The sequence below is a fragment of the Aythya ferina genome (assembly GCF_964211825.1).
Source record: "Aythya ferina genome assembly, chromosome: 13".
Lineage (NCBI taxonomy): Eukaryota > Metazoa > Chordata > Aves > Anseriformes > Anatidae > Aythya > Aythya ferina.
Window position 1 is genome coordinate 15,873,395 of NC_140311.1, and position 26,623 is coordinate 15,900,017.

The 26,623-nt window shown below is 54.1% G+C and overlaps 2 protein-coding genes across 12 annotated transcripts; both read left to right on the forward strand.

Moving 5' to 3' along the window:
* The first annotated feature begins 783 nt into the window (after positions 1 to 783).
* On the forward strand, positions 784 to 10,007 carry ASB12 (ankyrin repeat and SOCS box containing 12). 3 transcript variants are annotated; one of them, XM_084535002.1, is made up of 4 exons: positions 784 to 1,483; positions 1,738 to 1,790; positions 7,285 to 8,129; positions 9,148 to 10,007. In XM_084535002.1, the coding sequence occupies exons 3-4, from the start codon at positions 7,307 to 7,309 to the stop codon at positions 9,279 to 9,281; spliced, it is 957 nt and encodes a 318-aa protein (XP_084391128.1). In that variant the 5' UTR covers positions 784 to 1,483; positions 1,738 to 1,790; positions 7,285 to 7,306; the 3' UTR covers positions 9,282 to 10,007. The 3 variants fall into 3 exon arrangements, with proteins under 3 accessions (XP_084391128.1, XP_084391126.1, XP_084391127.1); XM_084535000.1 differs by lacking the exons at positions 784 to 1,483; positions 1,738 to 1,790 and adding an exon at positions 1,900 to 5,446; XM_084535001.1 differs by lacking the exons at positions 784 to 1,483; positions 1,738 to 1,790 and adding an exon at positions 3,638 to 5,520.
* Positions 10,008 to 11,944: 1,937 nt separating this feature from the next.
* AMER1 (APC membrane recruitment protein 1) lies at positions 11,945 to 25,698 on the forward strand. Of its 9 annotated transcripts, none has more exons than XM_084534365.1 (5): positions 11,945 to 12,042; positions 16,986 to 19,852; positions 20,031 to 20,156; positions 20,726 to 20,836; positions 21,606 to 25,698. In XM_084534365.1, the coding sequence occupies exons 2-4, from the start codon at positions 17,080 to 17,082 to the stop codon at positions 20,800 to 20,802; spliced, it is 2,976 nt and encodes a 991-aa protein (XP_084390491.1). In that variant the 5' UTR covers positions 11,945 to 12,042; positions 16,986 to 17,079; the 3' UTR covers positions 20,803 to 20,836; positions 21,606 to 25,698. The 9 variants fall into 9 exon arrangements, with proteins under 9 accessions (XP_084390491.1, XP_084390492.1, XP_084390484.1 ...); XM_084534366.1 differs by having other exon boundaries at positions 22,688 to 25,698; XM_084534358.1 differs by having other exon boundaries at positions 16,986 to 20,445.
* The last annotated feature ends 925 nt before the right edge of the window (positions 25,699 to 26,623 follow it).

Sequence of the window (26,623 nt, forward strand, 5' to 3'; positions counted from 1 at the left end):
CTCTTCTGTGCGATTCTATTTAATCATAAACTCAGTACTGGGGCAAGTTGTGGTTGCAGGATGTTTGAGGAAGGAGGAGATTCCAGGTGCAAAAACTTGTTTGTATACAAAGCTGGAATTGGTGCTTTAATTTACACCTGCGCTGCAGCAGTCAAATCCTACAATTAAATGTACTTCTGCAAGGCAGATATAAACAAAGTGATACCAGCTAATTTGCTGCTTATAAGGCTCTCCAAAAATGCTTGGGGATGCCTTTTGGGTTGGTAAACTTACATAAACTGTTTAAATGTGTGCCTGGCAAAGCAGTGTAAGCTGTTTTAGCAAGTAATTTTAAAAGAAGTGCTTGGAGGCTTTTAATGCCATGTGAGAGATGGGGGGCACTTGCAGAGGAACATACAGGAGAGCAGCAGCAGAGAGAGAGGAACTGTTCCTCCTGGGTCAGTTCAGCACCAGGCCATACAGGCTTACCCCTTAAGTATGAATAGCCCCCAGCTACACATCACCAGGCAGGAGGGTGGTGAGACCATGATCACTAGGGATGGGCCCAAAGCCAATACCTGTTACCCAGCTGCTGAGTCCTTCCCACTGCAATGTACATCCTAAAACTGGATATCTTCTATGTATGAAGGCCAAAAATATGCTCGGCAGTTGGGTATACTCAGTCTTCAGATGTCTGGGAGTCTTTTTTTTGCTTGGTTTAAATATTCCTAATGCTTTCAGAGAAATTTTTCATTTACCTAGACTGCTTGCCTTGCGTTTAACTGGATTGTTAGCATGTAATGAAGGCAGTGGAGTGGGATAGATAAAACTAACTTATATCTTGGGGAAACATACTGTCTGTTAGCATCTTTGCTGAGGGGGATTTAAAACTTCCCTGTTGAAGCTGACAAGTGCTGAGGGAGTAGATTGCATGTAGGGTCGTTGTAGGAGTATAGCTAAAGGCTTGTGGTTCTCTCAGCTCTAGTTTTGAACAGCTCCTGAAATACGCTGAATAAAAATACTCATCAGTAAACTTACTTGGAGCTATGCACAGAAGTCAAGCCTATTGTTTAGGTGGGAAAAAAAAACAAAAACATTTAAGTTAACTTGCTGCCTTGTTGAGGTTCAGATTCATATGTGCCAAAAACGTTTAAATACTTGGTTTGTTTCAATTCTGCATTGGAGTGGAATTTGAGTGTTGTAGTACTCATTCTTTGGCGATGTAACTCTGTGCTCTGTTCCTTTCAGCTCAGTCACCTAGCAGTTAAAGGTGATGGCAGTAATTTGAGACTTCATGCATACATGTAAAAAGGACAAATTCATCTGTGAATGAAGTGCAGTAACAGAACTGAACCTTCACCAGCGTTATTCACGGTGAGAGGAAACGTCTGCAGTGCCTTGCGTGGGTCTGCACAGGTCGGTTAACGTGGAGCTGCTGCAAATCCTTGAACGCTCATGTGACTAAATAAAGTGAAGATGAAATGTCTTTCATTACAGGCAGAAGGTGCGTTAATTACAATTTCTCACATGTAATCCAAAGCTTCCATATTCAGGTGTTTTCCTGTAATTTGTGTTGTTTTGTTTCACTTGGGGATGGTGGTGGAGGAGATGAGAGAGACAAAACAGAGTAACTGTAACAGTAATACACATCTTAACTCAGATCACAGCCTCATTTCCCATGTCTCTATTCCAGTGGTTTGGGGGAAAGTGAATGCTATTTACTGAATCTATTATTTCCTCCCCACTTTTGTTAACAAGGAACGGATCTCGGAGCCTGCTCGGCCGTGGAAGAGAGGAGCAAGGAATCTAGTGTGAGTAGGAACTGGTAAAATAAATAACACCGGGGGGCACAGTTAAGTTGTGTATAAGCAGAGTTATCAGGTGCTGCTCTTATCTAATGAAGGAGACACGAACCAAATGAATGAAGCAGACATGAACCAAAGGCTGAGACTCAAGAATTTGAGGGTCCTGCAGGTGTTCTGGGGTTCTGTACAGTCCCCCCTAGTGGTGAGGCATGGAGGGGAGTTAAAGAACACAAGTGTTTACAGATCTTACCTGACAAAGGGGAAGCTGAGGAGAGGATGAAGATCACAGAATCATGAAGGTTGGAAAAGACCTTCAGGATCATTTGACCTATCCATACCAACATAAGGGCAGCACGTTGTCTCTTCTAAGAAAATCAAATCCCGTTCTTGGTTTTCGTCCTATTCATTCTTCCTTTCACACAACACTTCAGATTTTAACACTTCTGCTCTTGCCAATTCTTTTTCTCTGAGTGCTGCTTTTCTGGAAGCAGTGATTGTTGTTGTTATGCTGTGATCCGATGTGGAGTTTAAAAAAAAGTGGGGTAAATATGGTGATTCACAGGTCAGAAATTCTGGTTCTGAAAGGTGGTTGCAATCTCTCCTGCTGTTGGAGAATCCTTTAAAAGCAGGTATTTCTTCTACGCCTGTTCTTTTTGCCTAATACTTTGAATAATTAAAAAAAGCAAACTTTCCTTGCTGAGTACATGGTTTGTGATCTCAGGGCAAAGTTGTCTTTGGGGGTGGCATGACTCAGAGCTTCTTAGGGTTTTACTTTATCTTCAAATCTTTGGAATTGAAGGCAGTGAATTTTAGTATTGCAAAATAAAAGGAAAGAGACCCCCTACTTCTGCCATGAATAACGTCCTGAGTGTTGTCAGCCTGGAGCACGTTGAGCGGAGAATAGTGGGACAAACAGGCAGATTTCTGTGAAAGATCAGTGTCACACAGATTAACTCGCATAACAGAGTGGGCACACGCTGAGTTTGGGTTATTTTCAGGTCCTTAATGATCGTATTCTAGCATCAGTTTATAGCCATGGGCTCCAGCACATCCTTGGATCTAAAAAGCAACAGGTGCCTGGAAGGGAGCGAGAGCAGGGAGCTGGCTTTCTGTGCTGCTGAGCCTCCGTGGCTGAAGTTCCTTGAGGAATTACTGCTCGTGGAGGAGGAAAAAAGTTCCTCGGTTCCTTCTTCAGCTCAGTGAGCTCGTCTCACAGTGATGTTAACCACGCATTTTGTAGGCTGATAGATCCATTTGACTGTAAAATGCTGAGGAGTGCCCTGGAAGCTGTCCGTGCGCAGGTAGGAGCGGTGCAGGGTGTCTGTCCCTGCCCTCTTGTGGCTAAAATCCGAATCACGCTGCTGCTGGTGCTGGCACCAGAGCCACTTCCAAGCGAGTGCTGAGCGTGTGGCCGGCAGAACAGGCAGGCTGTGCCAGCAGGCTGCGAGCAGGTATTTGAATGGGCACAGAGGTAAAGTCCCAGCTCAAAGCAGTCCTGGCGTTGTTACTGCTTTGCCGTGATTTATAGTGCAAAGGCAGGAGCCAGAAGTATCCCCGCACAATAACTCTGCATTTCAGACTGTGAGGACTCTTAGTAAACCCCTAATCCTGCAAAATGATTTATTTGGTACTGTTTGGTGCTAAACTTTGAAGTCAGAATGCTTTGCAGTGTTAAATCAGAAAGCTCATTACTTTTTTTTTTTCCCAGCTATGTTAATAGCTATAATCTTACTAACGAAAGCAACTGCACTGGACAGGATTTACCTTCCTAAAAACCTTTCTTATTGGCATTAAATATACTTCTGCCCTTTAATTCTTCTCCAGTTAATGGACAGCTGGGAAAGGAATGGCTTTGCCTGGAGAATGTGTCAGGTCAGCGAACTACCTCAGGGTGAGTCCACTTGCTTTTGGTGTTCAGACAGATCACAAATGCTCCTCCTGGCTCCTCAGCCTCCCCAGGCTTTGAAGCATTAGGAAGCTTAGCCAAAATGGGTCTGACTTATCAGTCAGCTCTGCTTGGGCTCCTGTTTAGTGTTTATCTGAATCTACTGATTTAAGTAATCATGCAAGATGCTGTTTCACATGGCTCTTTAGCACTTACAGGCGCATAAAAAGTATTTCAGTTCGCTTTTGTATGGTAAGGGTAGATTTATTCAACAAGTACTCCAAACTCCTTGCTTCGTTACTGCTGGATTTATCTATCACGGCTTTTTGCCGAAAAAGCTGGTAGTGCTTCTGAGATTTCTTGGTCGAAAACTAAACAGCAGCAGCAACAACAGCAAAAGAATATGCAATTTATCCTTAAATTTTCCATTCAAGGATTTTCCTTTCATGTCTAAAATCTTAGTTTCCTGCATTTCCTATTTTTCAAGGTATATTGATTTATTCCCCGCCCCATACTCTGCCTTTTTATTTGCTGTTTTTATTTCTGTGTTTTGTTGAATGGCTTTCCAGTCAGGTTTGGCTTTTCTGACTGCAGGATCCCGGTTGTGATTGCAGCTTCTTGATATTTAATAAATCCTGAACTCACAGCTTTTGCTCAGATGTTTGTTCACATTTTTTTCTTAATTTTACACAGTCCTGATTTTTGGGAAATGGACCTTATTGTAGAATAAATATTTTTTGGGTGAATTTGGAGAGAGTGAAACTGCAAGTAAGCCAAAAGTCTAAAACCTGTTAATATTCCATTTTCTTGCTCTTCACACTTTTCCCAGTGCAACTACAAACTCAGTGGGGGAGGGGAACGACGTGACTTCAGACCTGTTTTGCGGAGTCCCCTGATTTCAGTTCTTGCAGCAGAGATTTCTCCTGCTGGATAACTTGGTTCCTTCCTCATTATCTAGTGCCACTGATAGCGCTTCTTCAAGCTGACAGACCATTCCTGCTCCACCACCGAAAAGTTAGGAAAAGGTTTACAGGGAACTGGATAAAATACGATTACACTTACCAGCTGACAGCTTGTGATAAGACAGTCCAAGCACTCCTTCCCCCTTTTGTTTGCCCCTGTAAAGTTTTTGCCTCGCTATATGCCGTGTAATTTTATAAAGCCAAAGAAGTGGCTTGTTCTGGCAGGCTTAGCAGGGAGGAGAGCACCTTTTGCCCGTTATTGTTCTGAAAGTGGAAAAGGCGCCCAGGAGAGGCATTCATAGGGGAATCCAGTGGGACAATGGTGCTGTGAAGGCCAGCACTGCAGCAGGGCAGGGCTGTCCTGCCAGGGCAGTGCCTGGGGAGCTGGCTCATAGCACGGGCTCAAAACTAAGCAGTTCCCTGCAATTTCAGCAAGGAAACTGAAGCAAATGAAGCCTGTGTCTGCCCAGAGCTACTGCCCTGGGTCAAACAGCCTCCTGCACCTGTCTGAGTCTCCCCCCTGCTGCCCCTATCTATATTTACCCAGTGGGAACTTTCCAAGAATGGAAGTGGGAAGATAAATGCCTGCGGGGGCTAAAATTAGCCCCAGCTCCCTGGCCCTTCTCCCCGCAGTGGCATTTCAGCTGTGAGCTTGACAGCCTGCGTCCTTCCAGTTGCGCAGAGTGGATGGCCATCCCTGGCGGAGCCAGAGCTTCTCTCTCACCTCCATTTCGCACTTAAACCGCGGGGGAATTGGCCATGGGACTGCGGCAGCCCTGCCTGGCTCGGGTGTGAGCATCACCTACCTCACAGAGGTAAGGCAGCAGCATAGTGATGCGTGGGCAGCGTGGGGGATTGAAGATCACTTGGTAGCCAGAGCTTTAGAGGTGTGAGTATACCTTTTTGTTCTGTGTGTCATCTTCGGCTCTAGAATTTTCTGTGTCCACAGATCCATGGACAGCTTGCATTAGCTCAAGTATTGAAGGCTCTGACTTTGAGCTTTTTGGATCAAGGAGCATCTGTGAGCTCCTCACACCAGTGTTGACGCTGTCAAAATACCGCCCTTAATTTGTGTGTTCAGGGAATATTACAGCCGGCTTTATTTTTCCAGACTATTTTCATTGGAAGTATAACTATCTTTTTAGATCAAATCCGTAATAATCCCTGACCCTCAATCCCTACCCCACCATCCCACATATACTGCCCCCCCCAATGAACTATTAGCTGTGTCAGTAGGGAGGTTTCCAAAGCCCTAGCGCTTGTTATTGGAGTGTCTAAAGAATAAAACTAACGTAATTCCAAGTGTTTCTCTAAAAATGGATTGGGTTTGTTTAACAGGTGGACGTGCAACAGAGCTTTGCCTTCCCTAGCTGCCAGCAAACTTGCTCTGCCTAACCCAAAAATAGAGCTGCGAAGGTGACTCGGCACAGGGGAGCCCCCCGAGCTCACACACCTTGCTAGCAAAGGCTGATGTGGGACACGTCTCCCGTGGCTTTGCCTTGCTGCCATCAGATGCTCGTTTGCAGAATGGGGCTAATTGCTCAGTGCCCTGCTGCATGGAGGCGGGGGTGACCGAGCTCTCCCGCTGCTGCTGCCTCTCCTGCAGGAAACCCGAGCTGCTGCAGGGCCGCGCTGCTGCGAGGAATTCCTCTGCCCACCCGGCTGCTTGGGTGCCTGTCCCCCATCACATCCCTCTCCCGTGGTGCCACCCGGCCACCTCGAGGCTCTGCCCTGCAGACACCCTGGGTCTCGGTCCCAGTGTGGGTGTAACAAGCTCAGGAACCCCTCTTTTTCCTCCCTGCACGGCCTGCTAGGAAAACCACAGCTCCTTCCTGCAGCCTTGTTCCTTCAGGAGGCAGGAGAGCGGAGGGAGGTCATTGCACTGAATTTGAACATCAGCGTTTCAAGGGATGGCGATGCTGAAAATGCTTGATCAATATAGCTATGCTCATGTTAGCTTCCTCTCTTGTTGTGAAACCCAATCCCTTTAAAAAAAAAAACAAAAGTGACTGGGTTGAAAAGTTGAGTTCTTGTTTGTGAGTGCTCCTGAGCAAAACCCAGAGCTGCTGTCAGCTCCTAAATCGTGTTTTCTGTAGGCCTCTACATACCTGGAAATGCAGCTACTAGTGAGGTTTCTTACAGAAGTGTTGGCCCACATGGAGCAGAGTCAGTCCTGCTGCTTGTTCCCACCTGGCCTTCCCTCAGGCTCGATGGGAGCAGCTCGATGGGTCCTTGCAGAAGTTTGTGGCCATGCGGGTTCCCTCCTGAGCTCTGGGTTTGAGTATCTTGTGAGTGGTCTCATGCCTGTCCTCCCCCTCTGGGGGCAGCAGAAAAGCATTTAATAGTTAAAATAAAAAGGTCCATGCAGCCTTTGGCATTCACCAAATTCACCTCTTTTGGCAGGTTCTTGATTGTAACATTTTAAGGGGAGGTGGCCCACTCGAGTGCTACAGCGATGTCCTCAGTCTTTGCCTTAATGTGGATTAATCCAGTGTGGATTTCCTCACCCGTGGAGGCAGTGGGATATGTGTGTCAGAAACTTAGTAGGGTTGTTTTTGAGAATATTCCTTCGACAGTGCATAGAAAGTAGTAACAAAAGGGTAGGGTTGGTGTCGGAGGTAACTGGTTCTAACCCTGTCTTGTTGTCCCGTAGATATTGGGCTTTTCTGTTTACAATGAAAGTGGTACTCAGGAGACAGAGCAAAAAAATGAGCCTCATGGATATCACCAAGATTTTCTCCATGCTCCAGCCCAGAGAAGACGAAGAAGGTACCAGAGAAAGCGAGGAGCTGAACCAAGCGGTATCCCAGGATGATTATCAAACCCTGGAGAGGCTCCTGAGCCAAGACAGGTACAAGAGGGTCATCAACAGCCGGAGCGGCTGGGGCGTGCCCAGCACCCCGCTGCGCCTGGCCGCCTCCAGGGGCCACCTGCGGAGCCTGGAGGTCCTCTTGGCCCACGGGGCGGAGGTGGACAGCCTGGACGTGAAGGCCCAGACCCCGCTCTTCACGGCGGTCAGCAACGGCCACCTGGAGTGCGTGAAGGCGCTGCTGGAGGCCGGGGCGAATCCCTCCGGCAGCATCTACAACAACAGCTCGCCGCTGCTCACCGCGGCCAGGGACGGGGACCTCGGCATCCTGCAGCAGCTCCTGCACCACGGCGCCGAAGCCAACGTCCACGCGAGGGTGCCCGAGTGGGCTGCCAACTCCGCCGCCTGCTCCGGCCCGCTGTACCTCGCGGCCGTCTACGGGCACCTGGAGTGCTTCAGGATGCTGCTGCTCTACGGCGCCGACCCCAACTACAACTGCACCGAGGAGAAGATGATCGCCCGCATCAAGGAGCCCAAGACTCTGCTGGAAATTTGCCTGAGGCACGGCTGCCGGCGGGAGTTCATCAAGCTGCTCCTCGACTTCGGGGCCGACGTCTATTTGCCAAAAGTCGCGGTGGAAAAGATGCCACCCGGTAGCGAGGGTCTGGAGCTACTGTTGCAGGCAAGAGGTAATCTGTGCGTATGTGGCCCCTGGGCTGGAAATTAGCACCAATTTTTGTTTATTTGGGGGCAAGTTGCTTCAGAATCCCCTTCCCTTTAATTCTGCTCCCCTACAGAGAGGGAGATATCAGCCTGGGCAAGGCTTTCTTGCACGCTTTGACCCTCTTTGCAGCCTCACTTGAGAGCATGGCTCTCTCTAGTCTTACATTCCTGAATATTATTGCTATTTTATCCTGAACATTTCTTTCTTTCTCCCTCTTCCCCATTGACGATGGTGTTCGCACACACAACACACCCACAAAAAAAGCTCTGATACTGAACGCCTTAAGAGAAGGGTTTAACAAAGTTGCAAGGACAGGTCCACCCCTGGTGGTTAAATGATGGTTCAGATACACATGCTGCCCCAGGAAACTCCCCAAAGAAATTGCTGGGATTTAGGGGAGTGCCAGCAGGGCTTGCTCCTCATGTCCACCAAACATCCTCAGTTCCCACTGCTGGCTGCTGTTGGAGACAGACAACCTAATCAGGGGTCTTTGGTGTGACTCAGTGCAGCTACTGCATATGTTTATGTGATTACATTCAGACTCACCTCGATATCTGCTTTTCATAGATATTTCTAGAAGCTTCCTAAAGGAGCTGCTTTAAGTGATTGTCCTCACTGGTGCTGGTCTGGAGCATGTGGGAATTTCCACGGCCTGGTATTTCCCCTTAATGTAAACCTTTTGGGTTAAACGCTGCTTTTCTTTGTTCTCATTTCTAATGCTCACTGCCAGCTTTCTTGTGCTGCCTAGGTCCAGGGAAACTTCACCTTTTCAGTGTAATATTGGAAGATTCCCTTTCCATGTACCCAGCTCACACCATGAAGCTTGTGGCTGCCTGCACTGCGTGCCCAGCCCCAGCAGATGCTCAGTTTGGGTGCATCAGTGCTCCCTTTGCTGACAGCACGCGAGCTGGAGGGGAGCAGGGTTGTGTATCCTGAAGCTCTGCAGTGATGGCTTTGTTTTTTCCCCCTCTCTCCTTATGCAGCTCATCCCAAATCCTTGATGTCTCAGTCCAGGCTGGCAGTGAGGCGCCTCCTGAAGCAGGCTGGCCACGCGCAGGCCCTCGGCGAGCTGGACATCCCCCCGGTGCTGGTGAGCTACCTCCGACACCAGCTTTAGCAGGGACACAGCGCGGAAGATGCCCGCCCCAGAAACGTGCCCAATGCCTGAATTAAAAGCTGCTCTGATGCTGCCATTGCACAGCACGAAACAGATGTGAATTTGCGACCACAAAATACTTTTGCTTACAAAATCTCTCTTGAAACACATCACCTGCCTGAAAAGATAGCAAGAGGAGTGGGAGAGAAAACAGAAGGCTTCAGCTCCTGCTCTGTGCCAGGTGTAGCAGAGTGATGGCAGAGCAGGATCTGAGCAGACCTGCAGGTCTTTCCCCACAGCAAGGCCTCAGCGGTGTGTAAGACCCATTCCCCAGAGAGGTTTCCAGCTGTTTCCTCTGTACTGCAGCCTGGCAAGGTCGGCAGAAGGCTTCATTCAGCCACAATCTGCTACCCCAACGCTCTCGTGTGGCTGTCACCTCCTCCGTACTGTGCCTGGGGTGCTCCTGAGCCCAGGGGGACACCGGTGTGGCTCCCCCACAACCACACCTGTAGGTGACTCAGGCAACGGGCTACAGTAAGTATTCAGAGCCAGAAGTCCCCGATGCCCAATCTCCCACCTCCCCTCTCCAGCACCATCTTTAAACATCCTTTCACCCTCCTCAGACGTGGTGGTGTTACTGCTGAGGGGCTGGGGTGTCTGTCTGGGCTGAGTGCCTGTGACTGTGCAGGATTTTTTTTAATGTATGCTGATATTCTTATTAAACTGCTGTGATCTGTTTGGTTAAAATATTGTTTAATTGGTATCCGAAGAGACTGAAACCCTGGCTGACATCATCCAGAAGTGACAAAGAGACTGACTGCTGCAGCCGGGGCCACCTGTAGGGGTTAGCAGCATCTATCCCCTGTACTTTGGTCACTCCAGTGTAATTGTACCTCAAAGGTGAAGGGAAGCACACCCCACAAGGTGCCTTCAGGAGCTCGGGGTGTGGGGTTTGCTGCGGGTTCCTGGCTGCTCTTGAACTTCTGCACAACATCCGTGTGCTGTCAGCTCTGTGCAGCTCGCTGTTTGTAAACACAGGCCTGTCCTGCATTATTTATTGGTTCCCAATCTAATTGTTAGTTCAGAGGTTGTGGAATCTATTAATTAGCGTCCATTAGGCTGCAGGAGGCCTCCTGGGAGAAGCGTCCAGGCCCCCTGAGCATGGTGTGCTTCAAATTAGCCTGGACAAAGCATTGGAAATCGCTCTGCAGGGAGCAACTCTGTGTTGGCTGCGAAACAGGGAACAGGGCTGCCTGATCTCACGGGTCCTGTTCTCAGGACGATATGAAGCAGTCCCTTCTTGGGAAAGGCATTAACACCACCAGCAGCTGTTCCTCTGCCTGGTGGCAGCACATCCCCACAGCCCTGGGAGAGCCGAGTGCTCTGCGCCCTCTTCACGTCCACCACTACCAGAGGATCCAAAAGAAGAGCCCTCCTGCCTGCTCCCAGGGCAGGCCTGCAGGCACAGGGCTGGGGATCGGGGCAGCAGGAGGGTCAGATGCCCTTGACCTCCAAGGCAGTGGTATTTAGCTCTGCCTCCTGCTGGGTGTGCTGGTGTAGCTGTGTCAGGGCACCCAGCAGGTGCTATGAACGGGTTTCCTACCTATTATGAGTGCATTTCTGTCTTCTGTGGCAGTAGAAGCTGGTGAAGTTGTTGTAGGTACAAAGGCCTCACGCAGAGTTCAAGCTCTACCCAGGAGCATATGCTGGTTCCTGTGCTGCAGTTGATGACAGGTAACTCTGGTCCTGTTCCTGTCCTACTCTGTATTTCCGTGCAGGGCTCTGAGTTGGAGCTATGCCCTGCTGCTGTCACAGAGCTCCCCAATCCCCCAAAAAGGTTTGGACTCACGCAGGTGCAGCTTTCACCTCCACCAAACCACTCGTGCACGTGTGGGGGGGGTGACAAGGTGCCTTTGCTTTTCAGCTGGAGGCAGGGGACTGTGGCTGAGTCTGCAGCACCTGGGGGCTCCTGAGCCTTCGCCGTGCAGCTGTGGAGAAGAAAGCTGGTTCCCAGCAGGTGAGCTGCCCCTGGGGTTTTGGGGGATGTTTTTTTGGGCGTGACACCCCCCTGCATTGTGCCTGGGCCAGCAGGCAGGTGTGAGCAGCTCCTGCCTCACAGGCCCTGCTGACCTGGAATGGAAATCAAACCAGCTAATGCTTGAATGGATGAAAAACTTCATTTTCAGAGTAATCACACTAAGCAAGTACCAGCTGGTGGCTCTAATGCCAGCTGCACACATTTATTAATTACTGGATGCTTTGTGACCAGGAGGAGTTTCTGGAGCCTCTCTTGCTGTGCTCCCTCATCCTCTGCCTGCCTGGAGGTGTTGCTATCCCCTTTCTGAAGGCATCTCCCTGAATTTCTGGCTTGTAGGGGGCAGGATGCCCCACCTCTGGCTGAGGGTGGGAGGCTCAGCCTGGTGCTTGTCCCTCGTGTGGGAGAGGGTTTTTACCACATTCAGTGAAAACCCAGGGTGCTCATCAGAGGGGAGAGAGGGTGGGGACCCCCCAGCACCACACACATTAAATTAATGGAGATTTTGGCCTCTGTCTCGCAGCGGGGTGACCCCAAAGGGGGTCCCTCCGGGTGCAGAAACCTGCGGAGCCCCTCGGGTCCCCTCCCCAGCCCCGAGCCCGCAGCGCCCGCCCCACTCCGCCCCCGTCCCTCCCTCCTCGGCTGGCGCCTCCCCGGCGGCGGCGGGCACGGCAGGGCCGGGCCGTGCTTCCTCCTCCTCCTCCTCCTCCTCCTCCGGGCCGAGCCGCGGCCGGGGCCCAGCAGCCGGTAAGGGCGGTGCGGCGGGGCCCTGCCTTTGTTGCGGCGGCGGCCGCCACGCAAGGCCCCGGCTCGCCCCGCCGCAGCGGGCCGCGGTCCGTCCCCCCCCCCCCTTCTCCTCTCCCCGGGGGGTGGCGGCCGCGCTCGGGGTTGGTTTTTATCGATTTAGTGATTTTTTTTTTGATTATTTTTTTTTTATCGTTTCCTTCTCGGAGCGGGGCTGCGCCCGGGTGTGGAGCGGGGAGGTGAGGGCGTGGGGTTGCCCGGGTGAAGGGGGCGAGGGGGGCTCCGACCCCCAGGGGGTGCGGGGAAGGGGGCGAGGGGCTGGGGAAGGGCTTGGGGGCCACAGGAGAGGAGAGGAAAAGAGAGGAGAGGTGAGGCTGGGCTGCTGAGGGGGGCAGGCTGAGCTGAGCCCCCTGCAGCCGCTGTGCCTTCATCCCCGCCGTCTCCAGGGGGGCTGCCATGGGTGGCACCCCACAGAGGTGGCACCCCATGGAGGTGTCACCCCACAGAGGTGGCACCCTACAGAGGTGTCACCCCACAGCCTGGTCACCCCCAGCAGGAGTCGCGTCCCCCCGGCCTTCCTACCCCGTTGGTGAGCCCACCGACGCGGTTGTTGGCTCTTGGGGGCAGCAGGATCCCAGCAGCCGGGCTCGTGGCTCTGGGTTTCTTTCCCTGCTGAGACCCCGAGGTCTTCAGGGTGAGTTTGGACAAGGCTTTTTTGGCCAGATTCGTGGTGGTGGCGTTGGATGTGGCCCCAGGTTCTTGGCCGTGCTTCTCGTCCCCAACCGTTGAGGCCTGACCGGTAACTGCCGGGGTCCTGCTTTGCACAAATTCAGCCACGAGTGGAAAGCTGACTTCTCACGTGTGTCTTTCTGGTAGACCAAAATACCCGCGCTGCCTTTCTGGCTCAGGTTTCTGCTGGTGCTCGCTCTGGCCGGGACAGGATGGGATCTGCCACACAGCGTTGGTGTTCAGGTTCACGGTGAGCTGCTTGAGCCCCTCGATGCGCTCCGTCTTCCCCCAAAGGCTGGGTGACCGCACGTTTTTGTCTGAAGTCCCTCTTCTCCGTAAGTTCATTGTGACCTTCCCCACCAGGCTGCCGTCGTTCGCACCCAAAAAGCCGCTGTGAGGTGCCGAGACGAGCCGTGCGTGGAGCGAGGCACCCAAACAGCCACGCGCCGGGGCTGAGTGGGGAGAGGCAGGGGAATGCCTCCGTGGGAGGGAGCCGCCTTCCCATTCAGCACCAGACTTCGTGGAGGCGTCACGAGCTCCTCAGGCAGAGCTGTTAAACTTACACCCGGCTCGGAAAAGCGTTCACTCACGCTTTTTTTTTCATGTGGTTACTACTCGCAGTTGCGGTGGCTGTGATCTCGGTGCGAGGGGAAGGCGCCGCCGCGCTCCTGCCTTACCCCGAGGTCCGTGCCTGCCGTCGCTGCGCTGCTCCGGGTCGGCTCTGCTCGGGACCGAGGTCCTGCAGCAGGCAGGCTGCGGTGGCTCCGTGCTCGGTGGGACCCCTGGTGCAGCGGGTTGTTCCTCGGGCATCGGTGTTGTGCGACCCGACTCATTTCTTAGGTTTGGGGCTGATTTTCGGCTGCTGCCGAGCATCTTCGGTGGCAGGGCCATGCGGGGTGTGCTAGGTGCTGTTTGCTCCCCAGCGCATCTCTTTCTTTATTTACCCATCTGTGTCGGCGTGCTCCAAACCCACCTGCCTGATGTTAAAACGCGATGAAACACGAAAGGATTTCCTTTTCTAAAGGGGAGGCAGGAGCTCCAAGCAGGGGAAAGCTGAGGTTGGTGGTGAATGCAAATTGTGAAGCTCGTTCTGAGTCAGCAGCAGCATCTCGGGACCTCCTCTGGCACACCAGCTATCGCCATAAAAACGAGGTGCTGCTGCCTAAGTGCAGCATGTCTGCCTACGCTGTAGGGTTCTCCTTGCCCCAGGACCCTGGCTGTCTCCACAAGTATGTAAATATGGCACGCTGATTACACCCAGGTGGGGTAAAGGGTCAGCGCTTGCCCGCTGTGGATGCGGTTACACCAGTAGGTCTGGGGATAAGCAGCACCGGCGCCAGGCGCTCCTGAACCTGTAGATATCTGCCCACGTGGTGCTTCGCGTCGCTGTAATTAGGGAAAAAAAAAAAAACAACTGAAGGAAATCACAGCTCCGACTAAAGGAGTTTCACAACTATCAAGCTCCTGGTAAATCAGGCCTCGGGACTGAAACTTTGAAGTGCTCGAGTCGTCTTTGTCTCTTAGACAGAATGACATTAGCACGCAGCCTTCCAACAAAACGATTTCCATCGCCTGCTGCTTTTACTGTAACGAGAAGCGTTTATGCAGCAGCTTGTTTGGGGATCGGGGCGCTGCGGCACCGACGTGCCTGCAAACGGGGCATCGTGGGGAGGGCTGCTGCTTGTCTGCGAGCAGCATCCACGAAATTTTAGCTGAGGGGAGCTCCTGGGGGTGGTTTGCAGAAGGATCGGGGCCGTGCTGCTGCCGGCACTGCGGGGCACCTCCGTGAGGGTTCAGGGCTCTGTCGGGAGCACATGGGGGAGCTGCCGGGTGTGTGGTGCCGGCCCTCGCCCCTCTTCTCGCAGCCTGTGTTCAGGGAGGATTTAATTTCTGTCATCGTGGGCATGGAAAAGGCTGTGGGGTGGCTCGGGGGGTTATGGGGCACGCCACACGGGAGGGCTCGCTCGGCCGCAGAACCGGGAATCTGCTTTAGGGGTAAGCGTGCTGCGGGGTAAGCACTGCAAAAGGGAAAAGGCGCGTAAGCTGAAGTAGATATAAAATGGCCACGAGTGAAATACTTTGAAAAATGGAAGGCGGTTTCCAGTTCTCGGGGCTTTTGGTTCTTGGGACAGGCCCGGAGGAACCCTTGGTTTGTGGGGTCGCGCCGCAGCAGCAGGGAGCCCGGGGAAGAGCTCTCCCACCGCGGGTGTCTGCGGCTGAGTTCCTGCTGCCTCAGCCCAGATGCTCCCGAGGTCCGGGGAAGGATCTCTTTTGTCTGCGGGCTCGGTCAGGATCTGGTGAATTCCAGCCGGGGCTGGGCTGGGTGGTTCTTGCTCAGATTTTTTGTTCTTTAACTCCAGAGCTGGAGCACAAGCGCGCTTCTGGAAAGGTCCCGGGAGCAGCCTGCCCCGATGGCTCCCCGGGCGTGCTGCAGAGCTGGGCCAGCCCCTGGCTGTCCGTAACAGCAGCTGCAGCAAAAGCAGCCCCCGGGTTACGGAGAGGAGCTGCTGCATCCGACACAAAACCTCCCAGCGGTGCTCGAGCAGCTCTCCCGGATTATAGAAATCCGCTCTCCGGCTGGGGGTGCCTCTGCCTCCTAATCCTGGCAGCAGGACAGCCTCCCCCGGGACGCGGGTAAGTCCCTTAATTCCCCTTTCCCTGTCTGTAGCATCAGGACGATCCTGTTCCCTTGCTGAGAATTAATTGATCGGAGCTCGGCCTTGCCTGGTGCCTGCGGGAATTAATTGCTCGTGCTCGGGCGCACACCTCCCGTGCCAGCAGCTGTGCCGGCCCCGTGCGCCTGCCTGTCGGAGGGGGGATTCCTGGCTTCTTGTGCTCGGGCCTCGTCCCTCCAGCCCCCTGATGGCTTTCAGGGGCTCCCCAGCTGATCTCTGCTGCGCCACCAGGCAGGGATTTAGCCGCCTGCTCACCGCAGGCAGCGCCAGCCCGCGTGGAGGAGAGCGGCCTCAGCCCCTCGGTGTGTTGGGGGGATCAATCGGGGCCGTTTTCCCGAAGCTTTTAGGGGCAGGCCGGGCTGCTTTCCTCCTCCTTTTGCTGCATGTCTGTGGCCTTACAGAGTTAGGAGAGCCCAGCAGGGGGCTGCGCGGGTGGAGGACCTGGGGCAGAAAGCTGCACCTTGCCCGGCTCCCCCCTGGCCCTCTCGGCCACTCCAGGAAGCTGAGGACAGGACAAGCGCTGTCTTTTATTGGGATTTGCTTGGTTTTGCTCTTAACCCTGACTGCAGGTTTGGGGTTTTGCCCTCGGTGCCTTGATTTTGCGAGCGACCCTAACGAGCCGTGCGGTCACGGCAGCGCGTGCGTCCGTCGTGTCAGAGCGAGTTTGTTTGCAAATCGAGTCTGTGAAATCTCGTTCCTGTTTCATTGTTCTGCCACTTCTTAACCAATCTGTGTGTACACACGTGTGCGTGCTGTTGTCTCTCAGTCCTGTCTAAGGAGATCTCTGCAGAGAGGCTCTGGAGAGGCTCCAGAGAAAGCCAGCAAGGTTTGGGAAGTTGCTCCAGCAAGGTTTGGGAAGCATCTAGGAGTCCAGAAGTGCTTTGTCAGAGCTAGAACAGTGCCACAACCCCCCTGGGATGCTCTGGGAAGGCCCCAGAGGCCTCAAATCACCAGGGCTCTCGTTAATTACGGAGGCAAACAGATGTTGTGGTACTCTCTGTGCAGGCTCCCAAGGCTTGAGAGAAGATCTGAGGTGGTGGGTTTGGTGTTGAGCTCCAGGAGCCATCGTCCGGGCGTATTTCTGATTCGGGATCTCTGGGCAAAGCCTGTGGGAAGCTTTCCCAGCCTCGTACCAGGCAGGGCTAAGCCTCAGGTAGAGCGGCTCAGCAGCGCGTTACGAGCCTCATTGGATTTGTTCTCTCCCATCCCGACTCCGGGAAAGAAACGTCGTTATTTTATTTCTCGGCTGTTGACATCAATCCAGGCTGAAAGTTTAAAACCTCTCTCCCTGCTGCTGAGATAATCTGATCGGGGCGGTTCGTAATGAATGGTTTTAATGCAATTCTTCCATGCTTGACAGATGATTTTAAAAACAACTGAAATCTGGTGAGAGGGGGGAAAAAAAAAGCCCAGTAACTAACTCGGGAGGCTTTTGCCGGGTCCAGACGGGGACGAAGCCCCTCGCCTCGTTGCAGCGCTGCAAGCGACTCCGCGCCGCCCCCTGCCTCACCTCACCTCCTCTCTCTTCTCTCTTTGCTTTAGGTCAGCCACGATGCTTCAGCCCGCGTGCCCGGAGGAAGGCTCTGCCGCCCGAGTCCTCGCTTCCAGCTAGACCGACGCGAGCCCAGCAGCTGCCATGGAAGCAGCGTGCGCCGAGGAGCCGGCCGGGAGCAGGTCCCAGTCGGCCGCGTGCCGGCAGCGCAAGGGCAGCGAGCAGCAGCCCGAGGAGAACGGCGAGCGGCTGTCCCAGCGCAGCGACGCCTCGGTGGCGGCCGTGGAGCAGCAGCAGCAGCCCCAGGCCCCCCCCGGCAAGCTGAAGAAAACTGCTTTCAAGCTGTTTGGGGGGAAGAGGAGCATCTGCACGCTGCCCAGCTTCTTCAGCGGCAGGAACAAAGGCCAGGGGAAAGGAGCCTCAAAAAAGGGGCTCAGTAAAAGTAAGACCCACGATGGGATCAGCGGCGCTGTGTACGACGAGGGCAGCAGGGTGCAGCTGGAAAGCCCTTCGGATGGAAGCAAGGACTCGCATCCTTGCCCGCTGCCGAGCTCCCAAAGCGTCCACGTGGCCATAGACACCAGCGTCAGGTTCGATTTTGGCAGGCAGGACGGCTCCCCGCCAGGGAGCATCGAGGGCTGCGAGAAGAAGCCCTCTGGAGACAAGTCAACCTTCCCCAGGCCGAAAAAAGGCCTGAAGGGGCTGCTGAACAGCATCCGGCGTCACCGCAAGAGCAAGGTGGCTGAGTGTGAGAAAGCAGAGCTCCCCGAGTGGGCTGGGGGCTCCGAGGAGGCCAACAAATCTCGAGGCACGGGAACGGAAACCCAAGGAGCCACAGAGGAAAGGGGACCTGGGTCTGCGCCCCTCGCTGCCGCCTGCCCGGGGAGCTCGGAGGATAACTGCTCGGTCGGCACGACCACCAACTCCGGGGAGGCTGCTGAGCCAGAGTGGCTGGGGGCTGAGCAGGGCAGCCCCGAGGGTGATGGGGTGGCGATGCCGGGGGACCGGGATGCCCTGGATGCAAAATCGGAGGCGGCCGCCGCCGTCTGTGCGGAGTCTGAGTACAGCCACCTCCCCGTGGCACTGCACCCCGACTTGGCAGACAACGACCCTCCCTCGCTGCACTCCGGGGACCAGCTGAGCCTCATCTTCGGAGACGTCACCTCCCTGAAGAGCTTCGATTCCCTCACGGGCTGCGGGGACATCATCGCCGAGCCCGACATCCTCAGCATCGCCGAGAGCACCATCTCCGTGGAGCGCAGCAGAGACGCTGCGAAACGCAGCTCCTGCCTCGTCACCTACCAGGGCGGCGGGGAGGAGATGGCCATGCCGGAGGAGGCAGAGGAATACCTCCAGCAGATGTGGGACAGCACCACCGAGGGGGACAGGGGGTACGAAGCCCAGCTGCAACCCGCCGGGAGCGGCCACGACGCGCAGGCAGCGAGCGGCGAGCTGGAGGCGCGCGGTTTGCAGGAGGCAGAAGCCCTCGTCGAGCTCCTGACGCCGCAGAGCGACCAGCAGGAGTCCGCACCCAACAGCGACGAGGGGTACTACGACTCCACCACCCCGGGGCCGGAGGACGAAGGCGGGGATGGGCTTTGCGAGATGAAGAAGGAGCGCCTGCCCAGGGACAGCTACAGCGGCGACGCGCTCTACGAGTTCTACGAGCCGGACGACGCGCTGCTGAGTCCCTCGCACGGGGAGGAGCCCCTGTTCGAGGGCAAAGTGTCTCGCCCGGAGATCTTCAGCTACTTCTTGGACTTCTGTCTCCCTGCTGAGAAGGGCTTGCTCCAGATGATGGATCGGAAGATGGGCGTTATGGAAACGGAGGAGGAGCGGCTGGCTGCCATCCAGAAGGAGCTGCTCTACTGGGAGCTGCAGAGGGAACCGGTCCTGAAGCGGCTCGATGCTCCCAGGGAAAAGCAGTACCCTGAATGTAAAACCAGAGCAGCCAACTCGATTGGCAAAAATCAGAGTGGCCTTGGTAGCGAGCAGATTGCCTCTCAAGCTCCAAACAGGAGCGTGAGTAGCGGGGTTTCGGGGGCTAGAGGCGAAAACCCGGAGTGGAGGGACTTTCCAGGGCCTTTGTGTCCAGAGAACTGTTACAACAGCCAAAAAGCCCAAGGAAGTTGCCTTATTCAGCTCATGAAGAACAACCCAGGGTTCGATCCCGACCCGGACCGGGCGTTGTTCGGGGGGTCCGTCCACGTGGCCCCATCCAAAACGGGGCCGTTCCCCGGCTACAGGCCCCAGGAGCGCGAGAGCTGCTCGCAGAGCGACCGCCACGACGGGGCCGAGGCCACCCCCGGGGAGCCCCAGGCCGACGGCGAGCGTGAGCCCGAGCACGCCGTGAGCTTCTCGCAAGCGCTCGTGGAGTTCACCAGCAGCGGGACGCTCTTCTCCAGCCTCTCGGAGAGCCTGGGCAGCTCCGACTCCGGCTCCTCCTTCACGCAGAACCTCCCCGTCCTCCCCACCATGGTCACCTTCGACATCGTGGACGTGGAGCAGGAAGGGGAAGGCGAGTGCGAGCAGCACCTGGAGATGAACGCCGACGAGGACATCGCTGCCTCCTTCGAGGCCTTCGACGACAGCTACGTGCAGAAAGAGTCGTTTGCTGAATGTGACGAGAGAATGTTCCCCGGGTACCCCCAGGGCTCCTTCCAGAGCTGCAACTGGGGTGTCGCCAGCCTCCCCCGCCACCTGCGCCTGCACGGGCTCAGCCCGGCCATGCCAGCGCCGCTCTCCGTCAACAGGAGGAGCAGGTCCCTCGACACGGAGAGCCTCGAGTTCGAGCTCGCCGACCTGCAGGTGTCCAAGAACGGCCTTAAGCCTTGCCAGCTCTGGTCTAAACGGGACAAAAAGGACTCGGACGGTGCAAGAAGGAGCAAAGAGGACGCCGAGCTGGCTGCTCCTGCAGGTGGGGAGCCCGACGGTGTGCTGGGCTGGCCGGGCTTGCAGCACCTGCAGTACGACGCCGAGCTGGCTGCCGGGGGGGCGAAACGCTGGGGCTTTGCTCCGGCTGCTGGGCTGGAGAGCGGCTGGGAGCCGTCCGAGCAGCCCCACGCCGACTCCCCCTTTCTGTCCCTTTCCTGCAGCAGCGCCAGGGAGGCTCTGGAGAGGCGGCCCCAGGAGCTGGAGCCGGACAGGCAGCTGGTCAGGCCGTCCAATTTACCTCTGCAGGCCGACACGAGGCAGCCCCTGGAGGCGCCAGGTGCCTACAGGTACCACCACGGAGAAGTGGCGGCCAAAAAGCTCGCTCGCGTCTTACCCCTGGGCGAGCCGGAGCCGCCGCCGAGCTTCGGCTTCGCTCAGTCCCCGGAGAAACCAGCCAAGTGCAAACCCGTCGGTGTGGCCCAGGGGGTGCCCCAGTTTCACGACGACAGCACCGAAACCTTAAAAAACCCCTCCTGCTTCGCGGAGCGCTGCGGGAGCGCCGGCCAAGAGCTGCTGAAAGGGAGAGCCACGCAGGGCAGCGCGCTGCCCGCCGGCTGCCCGAACCCTTCGCTGAATGTAACGGGAGCCAAATAGCTCCTCCTGGGCAGCCGGGGGGAGGGGGAAGGGGTTAAAAGGGTGGGCAGGGGGAGGGAGAAAGTGAACACTAACGAGTGACTTTAATGAGCGACTTTAATGTCCGACTGGGCCAACAAAGACAAACTCCTGCAGCTGCAGTGAGCGCCGCTCCGCGCTGCTGTGGGCACTCCGGTTTGATGTAGAGCAACCTCCTAGATTCATGGATTAACACTGAGGCACTTTTGTTTTGTTTTTTGTTTTTTGTTTTTTTTTTTCCCAGCGCGAGCCACCGCTCCCGAATACAATACCCAATGCAAAACGCGGCCCCAGTGCCCGGCCCCAGTGCTGCTAGAATAAATTCTGGAAACGGACCCTTTTCCAGCACGGCAAGGTTTGTTCTCTGCAGGTTCAGCTCGAGGGGCACCTCTGAAGGAAGGATTGGAGGATTTGATGTTTGGGAGGAGCAGGGAGCGTTGCTGCCCTGCGCCCTCACTTCAGGCGTTGGTTGTGTGGGGTCACGTCTCCCTGCTGGGGGGTTTTTGGGGCCAGGCTGCTTTCGGGCACCTTCCTGAAGCCCCTGCTTCGGGACGGAGCCAGGGGAGCAAGTCTCGGGGAAGCTTTCAGAAGAAACTGGTTTTTTTCTTCCTCTTCTCAGTGAAACGTTTTGTTTCGGGCAGACTTTTAATGTCTTCCACCTTGATCGTGATTTGGGGACCCCAGAGGAAGGATGCAGGTTATTTTGAGAGCAAGGGAAGGAGGCGATTCAGGGGAACGTTGCCGTAACATTTTTTTTTTTCCTGCCCAAAAGGAAAGCAGGGGCTTTTGTGTGCGTGCTGATAACGTTTTTCAGCTCTAGCTTTAATTTGCTCAAAAATACAGCACCCGGAGAGGTGTCCTCTCGATGGATTCCCTTTCCAGAACAAAACTTCAGCCCCGCTTTATTTGTCGTGGTCTGTCTTTGTGGTGCATAATTTCCAAGTGAAGCATTTCCCGTGCTTTGTCCCACATTCCCAGCCTCTCCCAGGCCACGGGCACACGTAGGAATTCTTTGAAATAAGCTCAATTTGCATCGTGCCTGTAGCTGTGAAGCTGCCGGTGCTGTGACTTTCTTCGGAAGGAAGTTCTGTGGGTTTTTCACTTTGTGTTTGTTTTCTTTGCAGAAACTCACTGCGGGGACAGTATTCTGTTAATTGGAATACAGGATTTAACACAGCCTAAATTAGGCTTCGCGACTTCTTCCTCCTAACTGGAGGGAACAAAAAAGCTTGGAGGGTGCTGCAGGTTTTTGTTTGGTTTGGTTTTCCTCTTTCAACGAGCGTGGAGAAGGGACGTGAGCGAGGGAGGCAGGCTCTGTGCTGAGGCTGTGAGCTCCTGGGAACACTTTGAGGCTGCTAGAGTAGAGCTCCTGTCTCTCCTCAAGGACTCTCTGGTGTCCTGGTTGATCTTAAACCCTGTTGTCTGTAGCCCAAACCTCGCCTTCTGTGACTTACGAAGCCTCTTCCTGCTTCTGTCCAACTTCTGGAGCCTGATCTTAATTCAGTTTCAGATCGCTTTTTTTATTTTTTCCTTCCCCGCCTTGCCCCTTTCCTGCTTCTTTTCACAGCAGAGCTTTTAGCATTAAAAAAAATAATCCCCAACTGGCAATACCCCAGCGTTCCCCTCCTCCAGGTCCTGCTGTTCGTGCCCCCGCCCCGCTGACTGACCTGCCTGGAGCACGAGCAGCCCCCGCTGGCACCGAGGCACCGCCAGCTGCTTTGTGCTGCGTGCCCAAGCAAAGCAAAGACCTGTTACTTCTTGGGAAGAGGCTTCTTACCCCTGTCCCTGTGCATCCACGAAGGAGCAGGGAACGGCAAATTCTTCAAAATTCAAAGCCAGGCACCTGCTGATTTCAAGTGAGATTTTAGAAAGCATTTTAAAGGGATTTCGTGGGACAGAGCAGCCCAAATTGACACCGCTGCGAGGGACGGGTGGCAGGCAGGCAGTGCCAGCAACACCAGAGATGCCACGGCACAAACCGGTGCTCACGGTAATGGCTCGGCTTCCGCAGCAGCCCCTTCCTGGATTTTTAGTGCTTATTTTCTTTCACCAAAGGCATCTTGCAGGTCGGGAGGAGTTGTGTAGTGTTCTTGTAAATGACGCAGCCTTTGCCAAAGTTCTGGTGAAGTATGAAAGTGTCTCAGTGCTAAAATGAATGTACAGTTGCAAATGCATGTCTCTTTAGTAATAATTATTTTGGTTGTAGGTACGTAGTGGAAAGACTTCCTGACAACAGGTCCTAGACTAACGTGTGAAAGCAATACAGGCAAGACTTGATAATCTGACTTCATACCAAAGGTTCCTCCTCTTAATTTGATTGGAACTAAATGAAGCAGACACCTGCTGATTTCAAGTGAGATTTTAGAAAGCGTTGTAAACCCATTTTCCTGGATTATTGGAGCATTCTGCCCCATTAACCAAAACAAGTAAAAATTCTCATTCTGCTAACCCGGGCTGTAGATTTGCACTGTCGTGGAGTGGGTTTCATTACCTAACACACTCCTGCTCCTACAACACCTGTGTGCTCTGGGAGAAACAGGACCAGATCTTCCCCACGATACTTTTCGACTCGGAAATTATAAAAGAACTACACTTTGAGTGCCAAATACAAGCTCCTGGGCCTTGATCTCGTCCTGTTAGGGATTTAGGAGAGAGTTCTCACAGTTGCAGTGTCCAAATGAACGCTTAAACCCCTGGAGGGGGGAAATACTCACACCCCCCTTTCAGAAGCAATGGGTCCGGCAATGAAGCTTTTAAGGGTGATCCTCCATCCTTTCTCTGATTTAATTGATGTTAATTGATAGTTTGGCTTTGCTGAAGCCACACAGGGAGTGTTTGGTGGCACAGGGAGCGGGCACTGCTGCCTTGGGGTGGGATCGACCTCCGGCTGCTTTCCTGTAGGGCAGAGGGGTGGCAGCCTGCGATGCCCTCGGAGCTTGCTTGGTCACCACTGCCAACCTCGTACCGAGCACCATTTCCAAGCAATTCCCCACCTGGAGCCCATCTGAGCTAGAAGCAGCCCCGTTTCTCACCCAGGACTGCAGCAGTTGTGCTCGTCTCTGGATGGAGCCGTTGGCTTTTAACCTGGTGTAACAGAGACTTACCCGAGGAGCCCGAGTTTGAGAGTAGTAATTGAGGCTTTTTGTGACAAAGGAGTCTACTGAGCCAAAAAATAAGTCGTAGGAGTGAGGATAGCAGGTTGTCTTGCTGGGATGTTGAGGAAAATCTCCCCCAAACCTCAAGGAACCGAGTACATCCCTTGCAGGGAAAGCCTTGGCTCGGAGTGGTGGGTTATCGCTGTTACCTTGCAGAGCAAACCACTGCCCTTCAGGTCAGCCTACCAAGTAACTGTATTGCATTTTGGGGACTTTGTTCTTCTGTTCGTTTGTTTGTTTTTTTATATACACACAAGAAAACGGTCAATTTTATCTATTTTTGTATAGTTTTGCATTTTATATTCATGGGGAGATTTTATGGACTGTTCTTTTACTTACGTACGTTGTGTTTTAAAATGGTGTGGTTTACAGTTCCGATGGAGAAAAAGCAATTTATTGCTGTCACTGCTGCTGCCGCTGCCTGTGCAATGCAAGAAAACCACCTCGCTTCTCATACCCTTGTGTACCACGCTGCTCAACGTGATACGAGGGCCTGGCTCTGCAAACCAGCAGCCGGGCCGTTGCCAATACTTACTCTCTCTTTGTGGACGCCGCTAAAATGTCTTTGTTTTAATACTGGTTTGTCACACTTGTCAACCTGTTTTCTAGCTTTGTTTTTAATCTGAATTTGTGGACCGTGGTGATTTCTCCCTGAAAGTGTTGTTGGCTGTCTTTTAAGCTAAAAAAAAAAAGCGTGGATATCAGCTGGGGCTTTCCCTTCTGTGTGCGTAATTACTCTGTCCAAAACCGGGTCTGTTCTTAAATCCCCATACATCCTCATGGGGCAGGAGATGCTGGCAGCTGGTTTGCGGTGATGGTCTTGAAACTGGTGGCAAAGTTCCTCTCTGGAGGAGAGGAGGGTGCCCAGGCCGTGTCTATCTGAGAATTGTTCTGAAAATAACCCTGCGGCCTGAGGGTCCCTCCCCACCTGGCTTCTTCCCGGAGCAACGCTGCCTCGAATTTTGGGATCTTAATTGAAACGAGAGCTGCTGGTAAGCTAAGACCTAACACCACTAGTTAACGTGGTTCTTTTCTTCCTTTTTTTTTTTTTTTTTAAGTTGAATGAATATGCTGCTTTGTTTGCTTGACTCTATGTCTGTGCCCCTGCAGAGTTTGCAACCCTGTGTGGGGTGTAAGGGCTGACATAACTTCTCTGCAGAAGGTCACGTTGATTAATTGAGCAGAAGAGAACAATGCCAAACAGTGACAGGCAAAAAGAAAACTAAATGCTGAAAAGCTAAAAAATAAATAAATAAAATTACTGTGACTGAGAGCAGATTTGTCCCTTCTTCCCCTGACAGCGAGCGCTGGCAGAGCTGCCAGTTCCATCCCAGGCGTTTAGCTCTGCACAGGTTTTTGTCTTTTTATTGAATAGCTCCTAACAAAAAGGAGTGCTGCTAGTTTTTTTTTTCTTTTTTCTTTTTTTTTCTTAAATGGCTTTGCCCCATTCCCAGACAGGGCCGGGCAGGCAGGTGGCTTGGCAAACACTCCGGGGGCGCGCTGACCCTCGCTGCTTTCACATTCCCTCTGCTCCTCGCTGTGTGGGCCCCGTCTCGAGTGCAGCTCAGACCTGGTACCGGCTCTTCTCTCCGTGCCTGTAGGATCCCAAAAAATGGACAAGGAAAAAAGCCTTCAGCCCGGCCAGCCCCACTCCTGCCCCTCCGGCACCCCGCTGCGCGCTCCCCACTGCTGGGAGCAGCGCCCGTCCTGCCGCCGCCTCTGCGGGTGCCTTGCTCGTGGTGCAGGGAACACGCAGAAACCTGGAGAAGCCCGGCAGCGCTAACCAACAGCGCTTTGCCCACGTCCATCCCTCGCTGGCCCCCTCCGTGGCTGCCTGCAAGGGAGCCCTGCTGCTGGCACCGCTGGCCCCAGCGCTGCAGGCAGCCCGGCGGAGGCAGCGGGTTCCCCTCCGGCCCCCGGGAGGGGACTGACTGGGGGGGGCTTTGTCCCGGTCTGGTCTCATTGCTACTAGTTCCTTCAACTTTTTAATGTATTGACTGTGTTTTAAACTGAATGTTCCTTTCACTGAATTCTAACGAATAAACTTCGGATTTTTAGAGAACGCCTGGTCTCGCTTGGGTGTTTTTCTGGCTTGCTTGATCCTCGGTGATGCCTTGTTCTTCTCCCTCCTCCCCTCTCCTGTCTCCTGGTTGCAAGCGAAGGGGCTTTTTTCAGCAGGAGAAGGCAGCAGAAGGTGTGTGTTAGAGCACAACACACTGGAATGGGTTTAATTTGGGGGGAGAGAAGATACAAGCGAGCAGCCACCCCCCTCCCTGCATTGCTTCTGCTTCACCCCCTCCTTGGCTGCTGCCTCTTCCTTGCTGAACCTCCCCAAGCCAGCCACAAGCTCCAAGTGAGGAGAAACAAAGCCCCCAGAGCTACGGGGACATGGTGCTGGGTTTATGGGGGCCAGGGGCAGCTCTCCTGGGGTCGGGCAGCCACGAGGCTTGCAGTGGGCACAGTGGCTGGAGCTGCTCGAAACCCGGTCCTCGATGCCTCTCATGGGAGGCAGCTGGGAACCATCGGGGGCGAGGGCTAGTCGTTCAGCCCCCTGCGTTTTAATATTTAATTATTATTTATTCTGCTGCATTTCAGCTCCCGCGGGAGTGGGACCAGCAGGAGGCGAGAGGCCACCAGCCCCGCGCCCGGCCCGGGGGAGTCGTGGCCGTAATGGGGCCAAGTCCTAATTACACCTAATTGAATTTAGGGAGGGAAAAAAAACACCAGGGCAGAGCGGAGCTCTTTAGCAGAGGGCAGGCACCAGCTGTCGCTGATGGACGAGCTCCGATTATTATTCTTCATTTTAATCATGGGCAGAAAGTCTGAAAGGGGATCGGCCGTGAAAAAGGAGCTGCCAGGCCGGGGGCAGCACGCGGGGGGCTCTGCTGCTGCCAGGGGACAGCCAGGGAGCGTGGCCATGGGGCAGCGGGGTGGCAGAGCGATGCTGCTGGAGGCTGTGCTGCTGTGACCTTCTGCCACCTTTTTCC

What these genes read in the sequence shown, in the direction of transcription:
- AMER1 (XM_084534358.1), top strand. Translation starts at nt 17,080, where the DNA reads ATGGAAGCAGCGTGCGCCGAGGAGCCGGCCGGGAGCAGGTCCCAGTCG. An exon ending in GCCCGAACCCTTCGCTGAAT is followed by an intron (nt 20,446 to 20,725) that starts GTAACGGGAGCC and finishes TTTTTTTCCCAG; the next exon opens with CGCGAGCCACCGCTCCCGAA.
- ASB12 (XM_084535002.1), top strand. Translation starts at nt 7,307, where the DNA reads ATGAAAGTGGTACTCAGGAGACAGAGCAAAAAAATGAGCCTCATGGAT. An exon ending in GCTACTGTTGCAGGCAAGAG is followed by an intron (nt 8,130 to 9,147) that starts GTAATCTGTGCG and finishes CTCCTTATGCAG; the next exon opens with CTCATCCCAAATCCTTGATG.